Below are 27,100 nucleotides of genomic sequence, written 5' to 3' on the forward strand. Positions count from 1 at the left end.
CGTTAGTCTGGAAGGTATATGCTCAAAAGTTTGCCAGAATAAGGAAAAAGGAAAAATTTCTTTGTAGATGCAATTTTTCCGTATTTGCTTTCTGTCCACATTTAGCTTTTATTTTTTCCTTCTTTTTTTTTAAAGCAAAAGCTTTTCACCTATTAATAAATTATCTGGGGGTTAAAAAAATATAGGTGCTCTTAAGACATTTTTTTGCAAAGATATTTTCTTTGCAGTTGTGGAAGCTAGAAAACAAATGAACTTTTCATGTCAAAATTCTCCAAGTGGCTTGCTTTCATTGAGGCCTCCTCTTCAAATTAGGTATGTACCAACAGATTTATACAAGCTCAAGAATTCCATCTTGCAGCAGGCAGTATGAAATTTAGGATCATGACACTACCTGAAAAGCTATTAGAAAAGGTGTGTATAAAGCACGGTTGTAGTGAGGTGTTGGTGCTTAACTGTTTACTGTGCAGACTCCTATCTGGCAACCAACTGTAGAAAAGCACACCAAGGTTAGTACAACAGTAAACCTTTTTTCTCTTATTTTGCTTAAAAAGGCAGATAGAAAGTAAAATTATATCTATATTATATTTCTGTTATGCTAAGACAACTATTTCAAACTCTTTGGTGTTAGAGAATGACATTTTTTTCACAGAGGGAAAACAAAGCAGCCCTTGGCAATAAGGCTATGATGGGAACAAATGTATGCTAGGCTCTCAGGGTAATCTTGATTTCCCCCACCGGACACAGTAGCCTACTGCTGCAACCCCATGAAAGCAACAAACTCGAACCCGAGGTTTGTTCATAAAATATTTCACACTGGGAACAATGCTGTTACCACATCCCACACTATTCAGAAGCCCCGTGATAGATCCAAATAATCAACTCAACATGTCAAGCAAAGCAGGATATAAGGGCAAACCGAAGTCTTTTATGACAAGAAGAAAAAACAAACCAACGAAACCCAAACCAAAAGAAAAAAAACTATAATTTCAGGAACCGTAAGTTCCCTATTAGGAACAGCTTCTAGACTTCCATCAAGATGATGTTCTGTCATAACTTACGGACTGTCAAGCTAAAACATAACACTGTGTACCACAATTTATCAGGCTTTCTGAGCTAGGCATTATTTACACCAGTTATGAGCAGTTCATGCTTTGGCTTACAGCTCTTTTCAACCAGGAAAAAATAGTCCAACTCTTTTTTCCCCAGAAAAAGACAGATTCCTACTTTATATTGCTTGTCAATGTTGAGTGGCTTGAGTCTTAAACAGAAATATGGGTAAATCTGTACAGTTTACAGAACTGATCACTTAACAACAAGCATTTTTATAAAACTGTCAGAGCCAACAGCCCTCTTTCCCAACATATACACAAGCACGATTACAAGGGATAGTCACAATGCAAGGGATCTTAAGCAAGGGTTACTCAAAGCTGCCACTCCAGCAGTGCGAGACTTTCCATATGAGGATTAATGCTGTTATCACTAATCCTGAACAGTTTCCATGACAGGACAAACACAACTGTGCTGCCACTGAACAAACAAAGATAGCAAATGCTCCACGAGAAGGCGCAAGCTAAGCAAAAGAAAAGAGAATAGAAGCATATGGCAAGCACCAGGCAGGTGATGAGCTTACCATAGACCTCATTAACCCCTTTTCCTCCCTTATCATTAGAAACTGCAGTGACAAAAGTAAATATTATGGAGAGATTTGAAAAAGGTCATCAAATCATGGCCTCTGACACTGTTGCGGAGAACTTTTTTGCTATCACGGACGTCACCACAGGAGCAAATGCAAAGAATGTAGTTTGAAGGTTTGCTAAGGGGGCAGCAGAAGTGACCATTAATGACTCAGAAGTACAAATTAATATTTTAACATTTACTAATATTTTAGCAGTTAATGTCTTAACACCAGCAAAATAGAGTATCAACCCTAAAAGATGCTCCAAGCATCTGGACTGAAAGAAACCTACAAAATAGAATCATAGAATAGTTAGAGTTGGAAAGGACCTTAAGATCATCTAGTTCCAACAGGCAGAATAAGCAACATTTAGCTCAAGCAGGAAACTAAATATGAGTACATTTTTTCTTAAAGAAAAGTTCATTTCCCTATGTAATAACAAAATGAAGAAACTGACAGGTTTGTGTAAGAGAAATGAGACTGTACAAAATGAAAGCTCACTGCACAACCAGTATAAAAGCAAGTGAATATTGACTCAAGCACTCACTTGCCATTACACTGCAATTGTTAATATGTTTCCACTAAACAAAACTTTAAGAGTGGTGTTATAACATTTTTTGCAAGACTGGGCAGCTGTACTGAATAGCTCTTTTCTCATGGATTTTCACTGCAAAAATGCCCTAATAGATGTCAATTCTGTACCGCATTGATGCTCATGAAAGAAAGAAGGATGGTATGTGATCTTCAACTGCTATTTGGTTATCATTGGGCTATACAGCTATATGCTTCTAGTTAAATGAAGGAAGGAAATCTGCTATTTTATTGTTTTATTTTGGGATTGCTGAATCAGGATTATACCCACAGAAATACACCTACTAAGAAAAACACAAGTCTTGTGAAAAATAATGCCATGCCTAGTGACTATAACATTTTTTCACGTAAATTAGACAAAACTAAAGAGACTGTGTTTTCATTATGCACTTCATGTGTAGTTTCACTTAAATCCCATGAATATTCATACATGACTGATTTTTTTATAAGAGCAAGTAGCAATAGGACAAGGGGGACTGATTTAAAGTGAAAGAGGGCAGATTTAGATTTGATATAAGGAAGAAGTTCTTCACTGTGAGGGTGGTGAGACAGCCCAGAGAAGCTGTGGCTGCCCCATCACTGGAAGTGTTCAAGGCTAGGCGTGATGGGGCTTTGAGTAACCAGGTCTAGTGGAAGCTGCCCTGCCCATGGCAGGGGGGGGGTTGGACCTAGATGATCTTTAAGGTCTCTTCCAACCAAAACCTTTTGCTTACTTTTTTGTTTTCCTCATTACATGTGGTGCTAGCTATATTATTTCCTATAGAAAGAGGATTTTGCTCTTTAGAATTTTGCCAGGCTGCAGTTTTTGTTATGGTTTAGTGTGGTGTTTTCACTCTTTCTGTTTTGTGATATGGGATTGCTCTATTACTCCAAGATCTGACTGCAATTTGTTATTAGCTATAAAGGAATAATAGGTGTAAAAATGATGGGCACAGCTGAATGTGAGTGGCAGCAATCCGCAAAAGCAGTACCCTACTGGTCTAATGAGCACCCATGTAACACATGTGCCTTCCATAAATAATTCACTCTGAAGATACACTGTTTTCAATGACACTACGTTTCAGAGCGCTGAAGAGGCAAGACAGATTCCCCTCAGAGCGCATTTTCTATGCTAGATGTATTCTTTTGTCAAATACAGGAGATTCAGATTTTACTTTGGCATCAGTGTTTCATGCCTGAGAATAGTGGATGCTGAACCTGCCACATTTTGCTGGCACAAATTGCTAATGCTATTTTTTCCTTACACAAACCCTGTGTAGGTAATTTCACAGAATTATTCTAGAAGCAGAATACTTGGTAGCAGACCAAGCTGAGCTCCGTTTCTTCTTAAGAGGGCCTGTTCAATTCATTACACTGTCATACTATCAACAGGCATTTAATACCCTGACAACTGTGTACCCCTGCTAGGTATGGGATTTGAGATCTATTCTATTCCAGGTTACATGGGGCACTTCAATTGCCTTCAGAAGGAATTGCACTATACCTTCATTTTTTTTAGAGTAATGAACACTGAAATACAGCAGTAAGAAGACAGAATATATGGTTACCTACTAGAAAAACAAAGATTCAGACAGTAGGAAAAGAATCTATGACTTCTTATCACCATGCTTAATGTACTATGCCTAATTTGCCCTCAATTCTCTCCACAGGATCTGTACATTGCAGAAACTATCCAAAAAGCAATGAAGCAAGTACGAGACAGTTCAGCAAGCCAAGAGCATCCTGTTAAGGTTTAAACCTATAGCTATAAATCCTACTTTACACCACAGTGCACACAAATTTAATTTCACATCATAATGGGCTTGAAGTAGGTATAGAAAAACATGCTTTTTCCTCCTTTAAAAATTGTAAGGCTATGGTATTACCATTATTTTCATCAACCATTTTGGATATATATGAAATACATATATAGAGAATTGCATTAAGACAAAGTATATTTCTTCCAAGAACTTCCAAGCACTCATCTTCCTTTAGAAACACTTGTAGTTTTCTATCTTACCTTTTACAGAATGTTAGAAATGGAAAGCAAAGAGAGGCATATTTAAACTACTAACTTGGAGGAGAAGCAAGAAAACACTTCTAAAAAGTTCTTAAAATGAAGAAAATAAGTAATACATGCTAAGATTTTCCCCTGGAAATCACTGTGGAAGCACAAATGCTGCTGTACTCCTTTAGCAATTACATGTCCTTCATTCTGGGGAATGGGAGGCCAGGATTTCCTGAGTTTAAAATACAATGCAGAAGATAATCACACTGGACTTTTTCCACTAAGTCAAAATATTTCAGAAGTTATTGCAGATTTCAGGAAGAGTTAAGCTAAGCTGCCATAAGAGGTCAATTAATAAAGGCAATTACAGAGAAGAATACAAGACCAAGATAAGCTACCCCAGGCAAACAATAAAATGAAATAAGAAATAACACACTATAACAGCCTCTGAAAGGCATGAGTTCAGCTCTGCCACAAGGCTTGTAAGTGAACAAAGGGGGTAGTCTCACATCTCAGCAGCTGGAAAACAGCACTTTGAAATTCAGTCACCTACGCAGAAGGCTATTCCATTATTCAAGCTGATGTTGAGAACAGCAAAGAAATACTTTGAAGAAATTGAAGGTCTTCTAAAGTAGAGGAGGGGGAGAAGGAAGTTACACCGCATGGGGCTCAAAAGAGAGTTAGTACAAAAGGCAGAAGGTGCAAACCCAGCAGCAAGTGCCCAAATGGGGCTCCCTTCCAGAGCCAGAGAAACAGAGATGTTAGGTGCTGAGCAACTCAGACACATGGCCCTCTAATAAGCAGTCCCTCAGTGTTGCACGTTCCTGGAGATGGGACATTGGCTGGGCCTGTCCAAGTGCCACACTCAGGCTCAGTGACATCGTGGCTTCTTATGCCATAGACCTAACAAGACCAACAGCACTGGCCTAAGGACAAGCAGGGAGAGAATGCTTCTGGGAATTTGCTCATATTTGTTCTCATAATTTAATTTCCTGACATGAATATTACTAGATTATTTTTGTCTCTTTTACCAGACTATTTTCTTATTTCATGTTTTCACCTTTTTCCCAATAAACCATCTCCTCACTAAATTTAAACAGTTTATTACTTTCTTTCTGATGAAGTATTCCACACTGACAAGTAGTTTCTGTATGTGACCTCACCACAGCTTAATCCTGATCTTTACCCTTTGGTTTCTGTTCATCCACCCTGAAAAATATTCCATTTGGCGCAGTAATTATCATCTATTCACTGGAGATCTGTTGGACACCCAAGATAGCAGCAGCTAAGTCTCCTAAATTACTGCCAAACTAATATATTTGCATTTTTTCTATTTATGGGTTTGGCAAAGTGGTAAAGTAAAATTAGTGGTTTGCCTCCCAGAGGACCATGGTTGTTCTGGGTTTTTTTTCAAGTGCTGGGAACTGATGGAATATCACATGTATCGGGATAATGATGGGACACGCAGTGTCCCAATGCATGTGTCAAAAGGTGAAATTCTTCTAGCTGCTACCTCTACAAGCTTGGTGCTTTGAAATCACACACTGCTCATTGTGAACCATTCATAACCTTCCTGTCTTGCATTTTCACATTATGTCCACTATCACAGTGTTCTTACCCTGAAAAGAGTCTTGCAACCAATTACCACTTTCACTTAAGCAGCTGTGCAGTGAATAACTGTTTGTACAAAAGCCAGTTCATTTTTCCACTGTTGTGTTGATTTTACAACACAAGAACAATGCATTCATATTTATTATTAATAGAATAAACTTAAATTAAGGAAACAGTACTCTAAATAGTTATGTTTTGGTCCATAATAGGGACTAAAATTATTTTGCAATTACAGATCACTCTCTAAAGTCAAGTTAATAAAAAAAAATAAACTGTGATATCACTCTTACTAGAATTATGAAGACTTTTGCCCAGTTCTTTCTCTTTTGACCATTCTAAAAATGATAATCACAGAATTATAGGATAGTTTAGGTTGGAAAGGACCTTAAGGTCATCTGGTTCCACCCCACCCCCACCCTCCATAATTAACTAAAAACACTTCTTAATTCATTGTTTACATTCCACTTATCAGTGAAATGTAATTCCATTTAATCTATCTACAAACACTGCTTATAATTCCATGTTCCTGAGGAAACCCCACAGAGACACAGGTTTGAAACCATAGTCATGACATTATGACAGCTTTATGAGTTGACATATCAAATGCAGTTCAGCACTTACATGGGAAAATCAAAAGGTCAGGGATTTCCTTCAAGAGCTCTGATTAAGAAAAATAACATAATGACAATGTAAAGAATGAAGGAAGGAAGAAAGAAAAACCTTTAAAATTGTAGTGAAGTTTTATACTAATTTCCAAAGTTTTCCTTGAAGAAAGAAAGCATGAACTAAATAATAGTGAGTATAATTATATTCAGCTTGACTACTTTAGTATTTATTTTAATTAGGGGAATGTGAAAAATATGCATTTTAAAAGAATGTTAAAAAAACCCACAGTGGAGTCAACAAGACGATGTGAACATTCATCATCATCTTTGTGATACCAGCTAGGGACATTATTTCACACAAAAATATTAATGAATATGTAAAAACAGTAATACCATCAGCACTGACAAAGCAACATGTTTAAACAAAGATTTCTTTCCTTGCTATTTTCACATAATACTTGGATGTTACAGTTCCTCCAATCCCATCAGGATCGAATGCCTCGCATTTTTCAAGTTCATCTCTTTCTGAGGGTGACCACCTCCAGATTATTAGGAAACATTATAAATTCCTGCCTGTCCTTGTTAAAAATTCTGTGACACTTCTTAATGAATGGGTTGTTTGTTCTGGTCCTCTCTCCAGATTTCAATTTCAACAATCCTAGTGCATGAGGAAATCTTGTAAATGGAGGTATGACAGCAGCATGAACAAGGTTCACCTGCCTACATGGGTGACAACAGTGATGAGGATGCAGGTTTAAGCACAGGCTAGCAATAAAAATAAGCTCCCAGAAACCCCAGACAGCTCCAAACACCCTCAGGAAAAATTCTATTGACATAGAGGAAACCTTTATTAACTTATTTTCATCACACCATTGGATTCAGCCACTTGACTAAACAAATTATACTTTCTGGTACAACTGCACTTTTAGTCATTTGTTAAACTCCTTATAAAGCGATGGGTTTGTGTGTCTCTCTCCTGAATAAATTTGTCCTCTACACATCTATATTACCCATAAATCAGTAAGTAAAAAATAGTGAAAATATCCTTGAATGTCTTATTAACTCTTTGGCAATTTTCGAGACTGAGTCTTGGTAAATAGGTTTGCCACAAATCTTCAGAGTAAACATAACTGAACAGATTTCACGACATGGTCAGATCTTTTTAACTGGCATCAAAACACTTCTTTCCCTTTTCATGCAGCATACAGAAAATCCTCCCTAAAACAGCAGGCACTCAGTAAACATTTTCTGCTACTACATTATAATTGTTCACATAGCAACACACTGACACTCTTGGGAGAATTTTGTTTCTTTTGTCTAAAGAGCTTTCACAGACTTTTGACATTAGGTAGATTCTTTCATTTCTTTTCTCTATTTGTAGAGAAATAAATAAAACAGTTATTTGAGATGTGCCATATTCCTCTAACCTATTGCTCTTACCCCTTCCACACACATAAGAAAGTTTCAAAAAGTTACCTTTGATATTTTTGTTCCCATTCTCTAAGACCACTTCCTTTTTAAAGTTATTTGTGGTTTTCCCCTTTGAAACTACCGAATGGCAAACAAGCAAGCTCTTGACTTGAACACAGTTTAGGTGTAATGGATCTTAAAGGCTTTTGAGCCCAATGGGAACATTTGAAACTCCATTTTCTGGGGGTATCTTTCATTCTGCCACCTACAAATGTTATTTCAGTTTGCCTTCATCCTATGGCGAGACAAGACCACTGTGTCTGCAGTGCTACAGATAATGGCCTCCTGCAAGTTGCGGAGCAGGATGATCTGAGAACCTACCCCCACCCCCCCAAATGCACTGTAACTTTTTATAGAGTTTCCACAAAGTTCAAAAGATCTTTTTCTATAACATGTAATAAAGCTTGAAGTTTTGAAAGATGGGTCAACATAGGCCAGGAAATTACATGTAGAAAGATTTAATAAACAAATGGAGAATTTTGATGCACCATTCAAGAAGGGCAAACTGAGACCTGAATTTCAACCATACTTTCATGCTTCAAATTCTGATTCATATTTGGGTAATTTTACATTTGTATTCATTTTTGGTCAAACAAACAAACAAACAAACACTTTTTTCAAGATGAAACCTTGCTACTGGAGAATTATGACCGCTGCAGGAAAAACTACTCCACAGAGTCTTGACTGATCCAGGAAATCAAGGAATTCAAATAAAAGACAAAAGATTCATGACTTTTGACATTCTGAAGTCCAAAATGGTTTTGGGGTTTTTGTTGGTTTTTTTTTTTGGGGGGGGTCGTTTTGGCTTTTTTTTAAACCCACAATACTGTTGTAATTTTAATAATATTATTCCTCTTTTCTGGTAATTTTTCACACAGCAAAACCCAAAGGAATAAAAAAAAATAAAATAATACATTTCTGTTTTGTAGGGCTTTAAAACATAAAAAGCAGCTCTGGAAAGTTTCTTGTTTGGCTGGTTTTGGTACTTCTCTTTTTGTCTTTTGTTGTTGTTTGGGTTTTTTAATTCCCCAAAGAGCTTAGCAAAAAAAGACTTTCTTGAAGTAGTCTGGATCTATAATTGCTGCTACAGATAGCTAAGCAAACAGGAAAGAAAATCAATCGGAATATCAATTTTGTACACACTGATGACGATGAAAGCTTTCTTAAAAACATCAGGAAAGGCAGAATGTTACAGATTAGCTATATAACAGGTAGAAATGAGGGCAAAGCATAGCTTTATGTATTGCATCCATTGTTTAAACTTTGCGCACACTGTTAATACTATAAACCAATTTACAACACAAGATCAGGCGTAATCGTGTGCTGGTTTGCATCTGTATATTATCTTTAGGTGATCTGGGATTCATTCACTTACCAGACAGAATTAACAAAATCTCAAAACTACTGGTTGCTTCGGGGCTTGCTCTGCCCATAACTCAGAAGATGTCATGGGGTTTCCCTGCCATGGGCAATGCATGCCACCAGTGCTATTTTAATAACATTAAAATAGAACATATGCCATGTTTCTTTCTGCTTTTTCATATAACCATTTTATGGAAGGTAATTGCGGCATGAATATGAAGGGATAGAAAGTTTGCAAAGTATCTAGTTTTTAATGTGGACTCCTATCTAAGGTAACAACCAGTGTAAAGTTTTTCCAGTCTTTTAAATTTACTTTCTCCTTTTGAGTATTCAGTGAGCTTTAAAGATCAGCTCAGCAATTACTCCACTGATCGGTGCACCCTCACTTCCACATGGATAAGCTTCTGCTGGAGCTCCAAAACATGGATCCTCTACGCAGCTAATGTTTGAGGCATTTGATTTTCCCTGTCTAGAAGGACCTTTTGGAAGGCTTTTGGTATACAATGTGCACATACACATGAATATGCACATGCAGTCATGTATGATTTTAACCTATTATAAGTTATGTCATATCATTAGTAATGGCTTATGAAGACACATATAGTCCCTGGTCACACTTCCATAGTACTTAACAGTGAAGGTAATACATTAAACTCTGAATCCCTTGATATTGCTGGCAAAGCTTCAGTGGACTTCATTATGTGCAGAACTGAAACCCATACAGATTTTCATGCTCTTTAATTTTGACTGCTTTCCTGGAAGATACATTCATCACTGTAAACCAGTTAATGGGAAAGCTGAAAGAAATAACTCTCATCATAGACTTCTTGAAATGCCTGTAGTGCACTTCTGATACACTGTTTCAAAAATTAAACATGCACTACCGAATTTGCCAAGTAAACACAAGGAGAAATTATGCTGCATTAATTTCAATATATTTTTAACAACAGAAAGTAACACAACAGCAACCAAAGGCAAAGTAACAAAAAAGGAGGATGCCTGCCTTGAACTCAAGCTATCCCTCACCTAAAGCAATCAGAGGGAAGAGTTGGATCTACACTCCTGTTGACTCTGATCATGAAAATCTCAATAACCAAACCTGCATTTTTCTGTAAAAATACTAACGGTGAAATTACCACAACACTTTGCTTGCTTGCCTCCACTCCTACGCACTAGGTAAAACGCTGTACACTTACTGCCTCTTGTACTCCATGCTCTTATTCTCAAGAGGTTTCCATTCAGACACTAACTGCAATGACATATCCCAGTTTATTGCAGATTGCAGCAATCATCTCATCATTAGCTGAACTACTGAGGTCATTATTTGTCTATTCCTTTTATGTACCTAAATGCAAACATTATTTCTATCTTCGTTCAAAGCTCTGAAAGGGACATTTAATGGCAGAGCTATAAATGGCAGAGGAGGTTCCCTGCCTGTGGTTTCTCCCTGGCATTTTCACTATACATTTCCTTTTACAGCCACAGCTGCTTCAATTTTCCTGAGATTCTGCTGGAGACCCTCCTACAGAAAGGGCAAGTTCTGCTCTAAACCACAACTTTATAAACAGATTGCTGACTAATGTGCCATGCTCTTGTTGTAAATTACAGCTACAGCTTTCTTTTAGATAGTACAATCTTCATATACCCTACAATACAGCCTTAAGGCTGGAGAAAACTGAAAGTCTAAAGAATCTGTAGCAAACCCACATTTTCTTCAGTCTTTTCTGTTTCCTCCTCTAGTTCACCTTTGCTGTACTTTGAGAGGCTGCTTTTAAAAGACAACTGCAGTGATTAAAAAAAAAAAGAGTAAAAAAGAATAGCAATAGTGACAAGAAAGGTGACAAAAAGAAAAGAGAAAAATGTTTTAAATGAATCCTTGTATAAAAACAAACAAAAAAAGCTATTCACAGCTTTCCAGGTTGCAATGAATTTAAACTACAACCAGGAGCTCAGGAAGGTTTCAACCTGCATGTTTTTATATCAGCAATAGGGTAAGGCTTATCTAACTCAATGTCCATACAATTAATTTTAATAGAAATAATCTGGGAAGTGCTCCCTGACAACAGGCACCAGCAATAAGCAAATTGTAAATTCTTCAGCTATGGATGATCACCTGTCCTTTGCAAAATATAGCTTTTTTCCTAACTCTGGTTAATAGCATGATGCTCAAGGTCCTGCCTCACAACAATCTACACTGGAAAAAGCCATGAAATCTGTGATATATGTATTTAAAGAAATTTAAAGTAAATTTTGCTACCAAGTGGATAAGGAACTTATAGAAACACTATGTTCTGTGTTAGCCAGTCCTTACACAGTGGATGAATAACAGCAGAAGAATGCCACTAGTCATTTGAGAGAACACTAAAGAACCCTTAAACAGGACCTGCAACAGAAGACTCCACCTGTTCTGAGCATGTCAAAGTAATAGGATTGTTCTTTGCATGTTTAGATTACCCTGATCCTTTCAATTCCTTGAAAAGAGAAAACAGGAAATAGCTTGGACTGAGCTAACCAAGATCTCCAGGTTTTGTGGTGTTTGGGCAGCACAGACGTCAGAGAATTCCCTCTCATACATTCCCACAAGCTGCACAAGTGCTATTGCGCCAGGATTCCAGAGGGGGAGGCAGAACAAATACCCTTCTCAAAGCTGCAGAGGAAGTCAGAGGCATAGATGGGCACTAAATCTTTGCCAAGTCTTAGAGTAATACCTAAGCACTCCTGAGTGCCCTTATATAGTAATTCCACTGGGATTACAGGAATAGCACTGTAATGCTATCCAAAGGTGCAATTTACCTGGAACAAAGCGTAGGAAGCATAAATGTAATAACAGCTCTATTTACATGTAAACAAAGTACTTCTGAAGCCTTTTATTAATTCTTTGTACAGGGGACATTTTACTTTCTGACAATTTAGTTGTTTCTAGCTACAGGATTCTGAACTTGTCCCATAATATGGAATTGTATTAAAGTAATCCACTGAATACAGAAAATGTGCCATCAATATAGATCTATTTGATCTACAGAACTATTGAAATGGTCTTGTAATTAGCTGGTTGTTTCAGAAGCACATTTCCATGTAATTAGGTTTCAGGGCTACCAGTAAAATAGGACACAAAATATATGGGAAATTCACCTATGCTCATTACATTGATGGTAAATTTAAAGAACTATGTTGAACACTCCAGGGAAGAAAGCCTAGCTGCATCTATTTTAATTTCAGGCAGCCCAAGTCACCAGACTTTGCAACTCAGTGTAACATTATGTAGCCCAACCACTATTCTGCATGTTACTGCTTCTCAATTTTATCATCTTTCCTTACACTGAAATAATCTGTGAATAATCAGCTGGAGTAGGCTCATTTAATAGTCTATAGGAATGCAGCAAGACTGGAAGTAACAATCCATCCTTGGAAATTAACGGGATAGAAAAAAATGTTAATTCCCAGACTATAAATATTGGTATGTCACATTTCAGTATCTGGAAAAACAGAAACAAACCAAATACTGTAAAGGAATGGAGTAGCATCTGGCCAAAATCAGCAGCTGCAAAAATTCAGCTTTTAAGTACAAACAATTTTCAAGAAACTATAAATTCTGATTATAAAACTGGAAACTAACAATTATGGCCATGCCTACATTGCTAACGGCACTCGGGAGACCCCTCATGCCAACCAGTGCAGGTGGCTTGCACCCTCGCTCCTCTCAGCTGGTTCCTTCTGATCATCCCCAAGGCTGGACAAAGCTACAATGGGTGTCTTTAAGAAGTAATTACTTATGGATTTATCTAGTTCAAGGTGTCTACAAGCATGTGAGGGCTGCATCACAGCCTCTCAGGCTGATTTTAATAGCACAGCCCCTTGAAAGCATGTGGCATACCCTGGCTGTGTTGTGAGAGTAGGTAGATGTACGCAGTGCTGAAAGACATGACAAGGTAACACTGGAAGACTGCACAAGGATAGCAGCAGTAAGCAGTCTCCGGCCCTGTCCATCTCACCAGGAGGTGGGTCTTGGGGTGAATTGATCCCCAAACTGTAACCAAGTTTTGTCTTAGAGAGAACAAGATGACCACCTTAAGCAAACAAACAAACAAAAAGAAAACTAACAGTGAGCAAACTGACTCCTTCATTGGGGTTGGCAGTGGGCTGGGGAGATGAGTTATTTGGCTTTTTTCATATGCCCTATATCCATTCTGACAGAGTTAAAACACGGCTAAGCTGTAAAAACTTTCAGCATCAAATGTAATCATTTTAAAGCTATTTAAAGGAGCTAGGACATCCACAGCTATGTATTTCTTGGATCTTGTATTTGAAATGAAATTATACAAAGAATTTATTTTGGCATTGAACTCAAGGCTCCAGAATAAAAGCTTAAAACCTAAAGATTCATGAAATAGATCCCAAATCCTTGTTTGATTTTATTACTGTACTATGTAGTACCTCAATATCCAATGAATATCACATCAATATCTGTGGTCACAGCTGCAGAACACCATATGAATGCTTTCCACCAGTAACTTCAGAACATCAGTAACTTGATAATGTAAAAAACGTTTTGTTCCTATGCTTTCAAAGTGTTTTTTATTAAGATCTAACTTCAAATCCAGTTTGGTTTTAAGTCTGTCTGGGAGAACAATATGTCCAGCTAGTTCTCCCTCCAGCCACATTTTCTATGATGCTCAGCCCACAGGCAGACCTCTCCACTGGAACTCGTATGAGTTATGAACTTATACTCAAGACAGGAACATTTTATGGATATCACTCTTTAACCATTCATCACTGTCTGGGGAAAAACTCTTGACAATAATTAAGTACCATGATAATAGTTATCAAAGAAAAAATACAGTGAAAATTTATGAACATCTGAACAATGTCAGCACTGTCATATAAGCTCCTTTGGAAGATAACTCCCACTCTAGAGTGGTATTAAGGAAAGCAGATGAGAACTCACAGCTATAAATAGATCAAAGATAAAGCTTTATCTTCGTCTCTATAGACTGTTTTTCTTATCAAATACTTTGCTACAAAATACGTTTTCAATGGTATATAGTCAAATTAAAATAAAACATTCCTTCTGGCAAGCATGGACTCTGAAGTAACCTAGAGGGTTCTGTTTGGTTAGATCTTATTTTGTTCATTTAACTCTGCAAATGCTTGCCCTTAATACAAGTTATGATGAGCCCTATGATCTCATTGAAGGTAGAGCTGTAGCTCCGAAGCAGGTTCATAGCACACACTGAAAAGTCTTATTTTTGAAAAGAGAAACATGGCTGCCTCCACACGCACACCTGAAGAAACGTGTAAAAGTGCACGTTTGTGCAGCTAGTGCTTTAAATGTGCACTGAGTGAGCATAAAACAAACTTCTGAAATTCTCTGTGCCACTCCCCAAAGCCCCATTTCATCTCTGTATGGGCTGTGACTTTTCAGAATATTTTTAGCACAAGGCAGCTTTTCAAAGACTTCTTGACTCTTATAACCCGTCTTACAAGCATAAATCAAACCACATTGGCCAACTCTTCCCATAACAGAACTGCACCTTTAAATACCACTCATGCCAGATGGTCTCAGCATATAAAGCAGCATGAGACAACATATTAATGCTACTCAAACAAGCAACTTGTGCTAGCAGCAGGCCAATGAAATCTGTCTCAGGCTGCTAATCCTCCCTGTCTCCATGGCAACATCTATTTCAGACAATTCTTCAATTTTCAAGTCAGATGAGCTTGTTGGCCCTTAACTTCTCTATTCAGGGGGTCTTCCCTCGTCAGGTACTTTTTCACTTTGTATTGGCTACTGTTACAATACAGAATTTATTCTTATCAGCTGCTCCATGGAGTATCAAGGAACAGATGCTCCTCTGTTTCTGTTTATTTGTAGACTTTTCCACTAAATATTTGTAATACAAGATTTCCACTAAAGAGTGGTACTATTTATTTCCGCTATGGTTCTGTACCCCTAATTGTGACACACGTAAACCTTGCAAATACAGATGTGTCTGTTGTGACTCTACCTACCAGCTCTGGAAGGAAAGGAAGAATCGCTACCTTCTTCACACTCCTCTGCTAGCAAAGCAGATTAAAAAGAAAACTCGCATGTACAGTAGGTAAACAGGGAGAGAGATTCTTGATGCCTCCCTACCACATGTCCGTTACCATAGCTAAGTCAGCACAAATATAAGGGCTATTTGCCTTTAGGAAAAATTTGACAGGAAACAGTTAGGAACCATATCTTACAGGTATATCAAATGCTGAACTACGTTCTGTCTATTGAGTAAGTTGGACAAAGCCTTGGGTGATATGGTTTAGTGTGAGGTGTCCCTGCCCATGGCAGGGGGTGTGGAACTTGATGATCTTAAGGTCCTTTCCAACCCTAACTATTCATGATTCTATATTCTATTTATACACTGGGTTCATGGCATAGCCACAGTATGGAAGATGAGAACTTAGGCACAGGGAAGAGAATGTTCTTATCCAAAAATTAAAAAATACATGGCAGAGCCAGGAAAGAAACCAGACATCCTTTATCACAAAACCACTTTTCTTCCATGTGAAACAACTTCCTACAATGACATTTAAACACATCATAGCCCAGCTCTGAACCCCAGAGTTTTTTCCTCTCTCCACCCCACTGCGTACTGATGTCTCAAAAAGAAAGAAGACATTTCACTCAGAAAGGCATAAACTTTGATCCCTCGCCCTCATTCCTTAAGTGCAGGCTATTACAGAATCAAAGCCACATTTAGCCTTCTTTCTTAAGGGAACACCCACAAGTTGGCTTGAACATTAGGATTTATAAACCTCCTGCTTATAATGAAGACTCAGATGTACAGCTCCCACTGACTTCAGTTTTATTTGTGGATGGTCAGCAGCTGGATGGAAGGAGAAATAAAAGTATTGTCTAGTCTATATCAGGTGAGGATCTGACATGGAGAGCCAGCTTACCATAGTCATAAAGTTCCCTTTGAAGTAACAATTTTTTACATGTGTGAAACATGTATATTTAGGTCTTAGACTCACCCCAATTTTGCTTGCATTTCTAGAACTGTGCTTTAGTGCAATAAGCCAAAATGCAGAGCCAGCCAAAACCACAAAACTTTTAGTTTAACATAGGGAAAAAGGTTAATTTTGAATGAAAATTGTGCAAGCAACACATCATCAGTAACACTGAAGGACAGCAATGTGCAACTGAAGGACACTCATACTGTGAGCTCCCTTTACTTTTGAGGGACATAAAAATAAAGGACATTCAAATGACATGTCTCATAGCTAGAAATCTCAGGGGCAAAACATGCCATAATTCACACGTCATCTATTTATCTCTAATGTGATGGTACAGGAAACACAACTACACAAAAAGTTTTGATCTTTAAAATGTCTCACTGTCCTTCCACTTTCCTTGTATCTTTCCACTGTTAGTTGTATTTCTCATAGGACAGTACTGCATGATTTCTCTTTTCTTTGCAGAACTCGTATGGCAAAGTTCAGGGTCGTACTTGCTGGATACCAAAAAAATGTACCAGATCATTCGTCTGGTATACTAGCAAGGATGTCTTTGTTAAGAAAACAGCTCATTCAGCCAGATGTCCCACCTGATTAAACAATTCTTTCCACTCAGCTTTAAGGCAGATCCACACCTAAGAATAAGTATTCAAAATGGCATATGATGTCTGTTCTCGCCATAGGCAGGCTCTGCAGCCAGGGCAGTATCTTTCTTTGGCTGTAAATCAAGCAGTTCACACTCCACAGTCATAAACAACTCCATCCAAAGACTGACTATCTCTGGTTGCTCCGTGGGACTTAATTTGTGAGTGAATGAGGATGTCAGGTTTTGCTCATAATTCAATATGGACAATTACCAGGAAGCAGCTACTAGTTTATACAGTTATAAATGTCTCACTTCTGACAAAGAATTAAAAACAAATGTTTACTGCCTTAGAACTGCCAACTACAGGTTTATAATTCAAGATTCTCTCTTTACCTGGCCTTTGTAACTACACAGGCACACTTGTAATGTGTGCCTCTGTGTTGACCCAAACCCTGCTGTTACCTGGTAGAGTCATGGGAAGATGTGGCTGGTGCTGATTTAACCAGCACAACGTTAGCACACTGCAAGAAACCTGCACTGCAAAGGGAACGTCACTCTGGACCAAGACCACGTTTTTAGTCTAGCGTCCTCATCCCCAACAGTGCCCCTGAAAGCAGCAAGTGAGGTGACAACTTCAGTGCCACAGGGTGGCTATCACATCATGGCACATGCGGTAGTTTCTTCATATATCTGTCAGAACTCCAGTTCCAAAATCCCAAACCATAGCAAGACGAGCTGCTTTTTCCAGCACTGCTGTTTTGCAGAACTCCTAAAACACTGCAATACAGCAACAGCTTTCAGCCTTAAACCTGAGATAATATATGCACATCTATGGCAGCCAAAGGAGCTCAGATTCATGTCACACGGCAAAACAAACCTGCCCACTCTGCTACCATTTTACTGATAAGGATATTTTTTTTCAGCCTTTTAACTACAAAGACCTTTGGTGTCTTCATTTAGCTTCAGCATACTAAAAAGTAAGCTTCAAATATAACATCCTGATCCCAGTGAATTCACTGACCCTTGGCTTTTGATGTGCAACTTACTCCAAAACAAAGTGTATGAAGTAAAGACCCTTTTACTGCTTGTAACCCTACCTATCAATTAACTGACCCAGAAGCCTTAAAGTACACACTGCCGTTTTCACTTTTCCTTGATTCCACACAATGTTAAGAGAACTCACCTATAAACCTTCTTTTCAGTTTAATTCCCAACTCAATGGAAAAAAAAAGCGTTAATACATGCATGAGACTTTTGTTTAAAAAGAAAATATAGACAAAAAAATAACATGACACAACATTATGTTTTAGGAGGAACATGAATTAAAATAATTATGAAAACTTGACAATATAAATTAACTTGCTGAGAAAAGATCAGGTAGTGTTTGCAAGTATGTTTCTAGTATGTTTCACAAAGTAAGCATGTAAAGCCCAAGGTACTTCAGATGATGACATACAAAGGCTGGGGTTCATTGGGTCTTAATCATAAGCTTTGCACCTGTTTCTAAGTCAGAAATCCACCCAATGTCAGCTCCTTTTAGAGAGCAGAGAAAACAGACATCTTCATTATGCGCTGTAGCCCAACCAAAATACCTGCCTGCTATCCAGCAAAGGAAGATTATAGCATGAATACGCATGCATAGCACGTAGGCTTCAAAATCACGTACCACCTTTGAAAACAAAAATTAGGTTGAATAGACACAGAACTAACGCTAAATAGTTTTAATAATTATTGGCTGAGCCTAGTAGCACCTCCATTGTTACAACCAAAAATCTGTGTTTCTTCTGAAATACAAAGACCTGTCTTGCACTTTTCACCCTCTGTAATTTAAAGGCTTGAGATATTGATCACTAAATTACAGAAAAATAAAATAAATAAAGTAAATTAAGACTTAATATAATAATGAGGTCACTTTTTGATAAACCACAATTACAATTTAGTGCCTTTAACAAAATGTCTCACAAAATCTTAGGAAATCCCTGCGCTTTATAGACTTCTCGCTAATTCTCTGGAGTTCACACTGATGTCACCATAATAAAACATCCCTTTAATCCAAGCCAACAATAAAACAGGCTCTCCTCCTGCTTTCACTGGGAACTGTTAAGGCATTCTACAGATGTGGGAGGTGATGACAACCCCTCTCTTGAAAAGAAATTAATCAACTCTTTCGAAAAGAGTGGGATTGTCAAAACCAGCCTGGGTCAGATCAACAAACTCTGAAAGTTCTGCATACTCAGACTAATTTTAAGCCTGAAAAATAAAACTGCCTTCTGGAGTCATGTTTATTCTTAATGATTACAACCCTTTTCACCACAGCTTATTTACTCTTTGTGTCGCTCCAGCAAATAAAAGAGACACTCCTGAGACAAAGTAGCTGGGATCTACAGTGTTTTCACAGGTAGCACGCAGCCTCTCTTAACAGTCTAACAAAAAGGGAAGCCTTTAAATACCTCAGTCAGTGAAGCAATTTGGAGTAAGGGTATTACATCTCTAGGAAGCACTGCAGAGACCGCCTAGCACAGCTGCCTAACCACACTGACTGTGAATTTCCATTGACTTCAATGGGAACGTGGATGGCATTAACAACTAGCTGCAAATGAGATCTATAAACATGCCTACCTCTCTTTGATTTTCACCAGTTTTGCAAACACATTTTCTCTTGGTATTCTGCACCTCTATTTTTAGCTGAACATTAAAACTGAGATAGGATGAAATAAAAAATATTAAGGAAATATTTATTTAAGAAAGAAATCTTTTTTCAAAAACTTGCATGCTACAAAGTACATTCTAAAAAAAAAAAAACAACATGAAGTTATTCAAGGCTCCTAACAACAAAATAAATGCATTTTAAAAACTCCCTCAGCACATAAAGACAGCCATCTTATTGCCAGCAAATCCTACAGCCCTCCTGAGACCTGCACAATCCGTGAAGGACACTGGACATGCACTCCATACACAGGCAGCGTTAAAATCATCCTGCCAGAGACTACCCCAGGCCAAATCCTGGATGGGAGACTCCTGGGGGACTGCTCTAAGTGGCACTACAGCCCATAAGGGATATGGCTGAAAAGTTAATTACAGCCTCTCAGTCTTCTGCAAAATGAGTGAGGTATAACCAGCCCCAGATTTGCCCTCCCAGAAGGCAAGTCAGTAGCATATCCCCTGCAGTGTTTGATGGGAAAGCCAGAATGTCCTCGCAAGCTCTGAAAGAAAAGCTGGTCCCTGATGCACAAAGGAAAGAAAAAATCCAAATGCAGGCTGCTACATGAATAAGAGGTTCCACCACGGTTTGTTCTGCCTTTTATTTTATATATGCCTTTGCTGCCCTGCTTATTCTCTTAGTTTAGTGTGATGGGTGCTTTTGTTGCTCTGCTACGTAAAGAGCAGCTCACCTCTAAAGAGGATTGCAAATGTAAGCCATGAGAGCAGAGAAGCTAAGCCACAGCTGACCAAAAAATGACATAGTGTGGTCAGCACAGCATCTCCTGGTACGTGTTTTGCTTACAACCATTCATTTAGAGCCCCTACCTTTATGTAGTGCAGTTGGATAAAGATGAACTTGGTGCGCTCAAGCTTACCAGCAACCACCCCCATAGGCTTCAACACCTCCCTTCAGAAAGGGAATGCTAAACAAGCAGCCATTGATAAAAACTGGTGTTTGCTTAAACCTCAGGCATACCAAAATCAGGTTTGCTCTCTAATATCTAGATTTGTTAACAAGCTTTTGATGTATACAAGTTGCATCAATGCTCTGCAAAACTGGGAAATATTATTAGGGCCCAAGTTGCTCAGAAGATTTCTACTTCCAAATTCCAAGTGTAAGGAAAAGAAGCTCTAGAAAATCGAGTGCAGTTAACTGTGATAAAATTAGAACAGCTGCACCTGGTGACATCACCTTAACCAAGAGACAGGCCTAGTGCTTTCTGACATCACCCCTGCTGAAACGCCCTGCCACTGACCCAAGTGCTGCATTCACCCCTCTGAAGCAGGGCAGCACACATGACCCACAGGTTATACGGAGTGGTCCCTCCCATCCTGGGCTACGACACTAAGGCAGCACAGCAGATTCCTGCCCATTCCAAGCTGAAATCACAGCAGCCTCTTACACATTTGTCTCTTCTTGCTGCAGTTGTTTCTCTTTGTCAAAGAGCAGCACTGGCTCATGGCTCTCTGGAATGGCTGCAGAGTCATTTAAATGACAGTGATTTAAAAAATGTTTCATAGAATCATAGAATGCCAGGTTGGGAGGGACCTCAAGGATCATCTGCTCCAACCTTTCTTGGAAAAAGCATGACCAAGACTAGATATCCCAGCACCCTGTCCAGACAGATCCTCAATGTGGTCAGTGTTGGGGAATCCGCCACTTCCCTGAGGAGATGATTCCAATGGATGATTGCTCTCACTGTGAAAAATTTTCCTCTTGTGTCCAGCTGGAATTTCCCACAGAGTAACTTGTGCCCATCACCCCTTGTTTTTTCCATGCGACTCCTTCTAAAAAGGGAGTCTCCATTTTCTTTGTAGCCACCCTTTAAATACTGGAACATGGTGATTAAAGTCTCCCCTGAGCCTTCTTTTCTCAAGGCTGAACAACCCCAGCTCTCTCAGCCTTTCCTCATACAGCAGGATTCCCAGTCCTTTGACCATCTTTGTGGCTTTCTCTCCAGCCTGTCCGCATCTTTTCTGTATAGCAGGGACCAAAACTGAACACAGTACTCCAGGTGTGGCCTGACAAGTGCTGTTGCAGTTTTGTGCAATGGTGAAATTCAAACATTACAAACAACATTTCCCCCCCACTGATTTTGTCAGCTTTACTTATCAGAATTTCTTATCATAGAAAGTATCAGCTCACATGGCAGGTGTCACTGCTGAGCGAGGGAGCACTTCAATGACAGGAAAAAAAACTAGGTATGGTTTCTGTATTAGTGGACAGGTCTTGGATTTCCCCATTCATTAATATACAGCAGGGGCATGATTTTCACTTCTCTTTCAGTCACCCTTTAATTATGTTTTTGCAGGAGGAAACAGCTCCAACACTGCAGGGCTGAAGTGTGAGAAACTGAGAGCCTAACATTGAGTGACTCCGGGGGGGGGGGCCAGTACAGGAGCTGCAATTTGGGAAATCAAGTAGCTTATTTAGGCTCAGTGCCAGCACTGACCCACCCGGCCCATTTCCTCACTGTGCCAAATGGGGTCTTTGATAAAGTGAGGGGTCTAAGGATAAATGTAGCTGAGCTCAGCTCATAAAAATCAACCAAAGTCACACCCGTGAGGTCCTGTAAATACTCCGAGTTGCAACTGGGCTGCCTGCCCCACGCACGATGTGCTCCTGCCTCACCAGCTCACAGCGCCTTGGTTTTTGGTTGATTCTCTAAAGTACAAAGTATGTCATTTTCTAGACAATCAGATGTCTCACTCAACTGCAAATAAAGCTTCTTCTTCTGTTTGAAGTATTTTTAAAGATGCTTGTGGGGAGAAGGATGAACAATAAACTCATTAAAATTGAAAAGAACTTCTAAATTCAATGCTGCTTTAAAAAAAAAAATTAAATATTTTGGTTCCAAAATGCCATTATTCTGATATTTTTAGCATTCCTGTTTCCTTTTGTCTAGCATGAACAATTTGATGAAAATGTCACGGATTTGCAGATCATTTTGTTGTCACAAAAATCTGTATTTTCATCCAGCCTCTCCCCCCTTCATCTGATGCCAAAGTAATTTTCAGGGTGTGTATCTGTAACATATGTAACCAGTCAATTAATAAGCCTTGCTTTGAGGATTTCTTCACAAAACCAAACATGGAAAATAACCACTATAAAAATCTCAGTCAGCTGAAAAAAAAAAAGGTATGAATTAGAAGAAATTTTTTATCTGCATTTTTTTCACATAAACAGGAAAAAGAAAATCAACCTAGGAATCTTGAAAGTGTCAGAATGTTTCATTGTCACATTCAAAGTGAAGCGGTAATAGAGGCGACCGATCTTGCACCACCAAAAGCAATGGTACAAATGAGTCAGAAGCGGCAGCATGCCTAGACAAGTGGCTGAACATTAACGGTGGAGGAACTGCTTTTGGCATTAATCAATTCTAAATATATATCATCGCTGTTAAAGAATACAAACTTATGCTCAAAATAAGCTGAGTTATGGTAATAAAAAAGAAGCCTCAAAAGATAGCATCCATTGGGTGTTTGTTCAGTAGAACATGAGATATCCAAAGCAAGAGCTATTTCCTCTCTCAGGAGTAGTCAGTATTCCTCATCTGATTTAAGGCAAAATATTGTTAATTTGTCCCAGAAATAATCTGTGCTTCACTATCAACTGTCCTCTGCTTTCCTTGGTTCATCAGCTTCCCACAGATTCCTCACTTTATCTCACCTTGCCACCCACCACATTTGCTAATTTCTGGCAAGCACAGGGACAAAACTGTATTTTCTCAGGTAGTCAAACCTACTTCAAAACATTTTGATCACTTCCAGTCTAGGTTCATGCGATACCTTCCACGCCTGACCACTGATATTCAAGTCTTCTTCTGCCTTAACCGTCTAGTCCCCACCGAGTCAAAGTGAGATTATCTGCATGGAACAGGTGCCTCAGTATAAAACTGTCAAAGTTTAAATGTCTCCATCTCTGGGTTTTGCTTCCCCTTATTCAAAGGCTTCTTTTCCATCAGTGATTGCAGGCTCTAATCTCCCATTTGGGTGCAGTATCGGCCTAAAGAAATTGCTGTCACAAAAAAAAAACAAAACTGCAAAATATTAGACCAAACTCTGTTTGGGATGAAGCACAAGGGAAGCACAGATAGCATGGCGATTAAGTTTGCAGAGAAGGCAGCACATTCTCTGCGTCTTTCATGCAGGATCAGACTGCCAGGCAGTCACACTTATGGTGGTTAGCATGTCCCTGGGAAAGAAACGCTCAGGGAGGGCTCAGTTCGCATCCTTCAAGTTACTGATCCAGGTTTCCAAGATTTACCAAGACTCTTTGTGTGTTTATACAAGAAACCAGACTGGCTCATACAGAGTCATTCTGGTTTCCAATACAGTATCAGGATTTTAAAAAGAAAAATCCTCATAAAGTATATTTATCCCAGCCAAAGATGAGGCCTTAACGATTCATTCCAATTGCTTCGCTCACTGAGGATTTATTCCAATTGCTTTGGAAGTCTAAAGCATATTTCTCAAATTTTCCTACTTCTCATGCATGTTTTTTTTTTCCAAATATTGCACATATATTACAAATTCAATAAAGAAATAGCTGATACTCTAAAGTTTATACGCTTACGTACGACTAAATGCATTCACACAACACTGCACAGCCATGCAATATGCGTGATTATCAATGTATGCATGTACGTGCAGTATTTGATTTACTCAGTACAAAGCCTCTTTATTCAGCACAAAGAGTCTTTATTGATGCTCTGCTGACACTTTCCTGATTTATTTTGTCATCAGCTTGCTCACTAAGTGAACAGAAACTTCTTTTTGTTTTCACAGTGGCTCACTAGATAATTCAGTCATGATCCCTGCATACTCACCAGGCTTCTAGAAGCATGAGCTCTCTATAGACCATAAACCTATTAGCCACAGCATATATTTTGTTTATACTTATATATATATGTTTCAGCTTAAACCTTGTGACACTCAGGGTAGCTTGTAGGACAGATTATGCTCAGGAATAACAACTTCTTAGCCTGTCATGAAAAAAATTAAAAATAAGCATATGCATGTGTTTGTTTGTGAATCTCTATCACTTTTTAATACTAGGTGATAGTAAATCAGATCCTGATCCTGCAAGCTTTAATCGCACAAAATGTCACTATTCTTATTGTTGCTGTGGATGTTCAGCATGAACAAGGATCCCCCCTCAGCTGCAGAATCAGCCTCATAGTTCCTGCCAGTGCTGGTACAAGGCTCCACTTCATTTACTGCACAGCTCAAAAAAGCTCGCATAGAAAAATAAACAGTGCTACCTTTTACTACACAGTAGAATAAAGGGCATGATTATTAAGAAGAAAACACCTCTAATGCAACGGTTAGGATAACACGTATGTGCTTAGGCTCTGCAACAAAGCAGTAGGGATGTTATTTGCAATTCTTCCAAAGGAGCAAAACATAACTAGGTGCGGGATCTGGCTCTCTGCCCTTCCTAAAAAGATCCCGAGTTTCTCTCATGTGCCACTGCAGATGGCAAAAGCTGCAGTAGCTCTGCACTTTGTGAGAAACACTCAGTACATCACAGAATGAAACTGAGGACTGAAATAAACCAAAGAATTTTCTCTGGTTCAAACCCTGGTTAATCCTTTAAAAAAAAAAAAAAAAAAAAAAAAAAGGGCATTTTCAGCATCCAGCACTAAAGATTGCCAGGACTCATCACATTCCCTAACATGCGATTTGGATGTTACAGCATGTGGCATTTTCATGTATAGGGCTCCCTTTGTGAGGGACCAAGCACGTTCTAGTTCTAGGAAATGCCTGACATTCACTGTGGCTTATATGTGGATGCAATCCACAGGATTTTTTTTTCCTGCAGTTTGTTATTGCTCATCAATACATGTTTGGATTCTCATTTGCTTGGGCTCAATGACAAACACTTTCTCACATCATTGACACCATCAGGAGAAGCAGTGCATCTCTAGGAAGAGCTACGGCTCCATCTCATACTGCACAGGGTGCTCTTTTGTCCTTGTTTCAGCTGGCTTGACACAAGTACCAAATAAATGAGCTGTTGCTACTGTCCCCTGACAGTAATGCGAAGTCCCAATAATAATTGTGTATCATTCTAGCATGCAAATTACATAGTGGCAATAGGTTAATTCTTAGCATCAGGATCACCCCTCATAACAAGATGGCAACATCCCACAAGGAATTTTTTCAAATTCCACTGCAATTCCTACATTTTTATTTCAGACAATGCTTTTGCTACCCTGCCTTTCTCGTCTGCCTAATGTCCAGTATCCTATAACCTCTACGTTTTATTGGTAGTCCTAATGTAGTGAGTAAAAAAAATGTAAATCCCTTGAGGATGCAAGCAAGGTTATAGTCAGGTCATGAAGCAGAATGTTAAGCCCTAATTGTATAGGCCAAATCCCCAGGACTCACATCTCCACCTAAAAATCACAGCTTTCCAGTCCAGATATGTAACCTATAAAGAGAAATGTGAAAACATAACTGTATGTGGCCTACAGCTGGGCCTCTGGTGCTGAGCACCTTGCAAGATTAAGCCTTTTCACACAGAGATGTGATACTAACAATTGAGAGATTGGAAAACATGAAGAATGCGCACCGAGAGGCGTGAAACAAATGGACAGCACAAATCACATCCCCTTTTACCAAAACCGCCCTGAACCCCAGGTACACATGACTGCACGTTCCGAGGAGGCTGTGCAAATGCCTGCAGTCTGCCCGTGCCACAAGGCTCCCCCAGGCACACTCACACCTACCGTCGTAATCCCGGCGGCTCGGTTCGCGTCGGGGCAGTGGGAAGCCGTGGCCGCGGCCTCCCAGCACCGCCGCACCAGGTGCGCGCCTGCGAAGTGACCTCGGGAGCGCGTTCGTTCCCCACTGCTGAATCTCCTCATCTATTGTAGGGAATTCAGCGTGTTTCTCTCTTTAACAGGGCGTTGAGTCCAACGGCAGGGACACACAGACGCTTTGCGTTGAGCGCAGGCTGTCGCTGACAGCAGGTACCGTTACCGGAGCGCGTCTTTAAGGGACAACGCCTGCCCGCTGCCGCTGGACCCGTTCCCAAGGCGGCAGCCTCGGGCATCTCCGCCCCGCCGCTACCAGCCGTCAGGTGCGGGAATCGCCGAGGGCCGCCAACCGCCGTCCTTCCCCCCCCCCCCCCCCCCCCTTCTTACCGGGCTCATGCTCGCCGGGGCGGTCGGACACCTCGATGACCAGGAGCTCTCGACCCTCGGCGCTGCGCCCCACCGTGTAAATCCTGGTGATGGCGGGGCACTGCAGCCACACGGCCACCAGCGCCTCCCGCAGCTCGGCGTACCGGTGGTACTCGAAGGAGATGCCCTCCTCGGAACTCAGCCGCCGCCGCCGGCTGCTGCCCCCCGCCCCGTCCGATGTCTCCGCTGCCCGGCAGGCAGCCAGCAGCCCGCAGAGCGCCAGCAGCAGCGCCAGCACCCGCACCGCCATCCCGCACGGCTGCCCGCGGCCGCGCAGCTGCCGCCCGTCCCGACGGGAGGGAGGGAAGCAAGAAGGGAGGGAGCGGA

At 39.8% G+C, this 27,100-nt stretch overlaps 1 protein-coding gene across 1 annotated transcript in view; it reads right to left on the reverse strand.

Annotated features, from left to right (window-relative positions):
• Nucleotides 1-27,096, reverse strand: part of CPE (carboxypeptidase E) — a 55,804-nt gene extending 28,708 nt beyond the window's left edge. The window contains exon 1 of the mRNA XM_061475496.1: nt 26,735-27,096. Coding sequence (XP_061331480.1) covers nt 26,735-27,023 — 289 coding nt within the window. The 5' untranslated portion in view covers nt 27,024-27,096. The remainder of the gene's footprint in view (nt 1-26,734) is intronic.
• Nucleotides 27,097-27,100: the final 4 nt, after the last annotated feature.

Source organism: Pezoporus flaviventris, unplaced genomic scaffold, assembly GCF_033815535.1.
Source record: "Pezoporus flaviventris isolate CSIRO_AGI_PZ_B2104156 unplaced genomic scaffold, CSIRO_AGI_Pfla_v1 ptg000002l, whole genome shotgun sequence".
NCBI classification, from domain to species: Eukaryota; Metazoa; Chordata; class Aves; order Psittaciformes; family Psittacidae; genus Pezoporus; species Pezoporus flaviventris.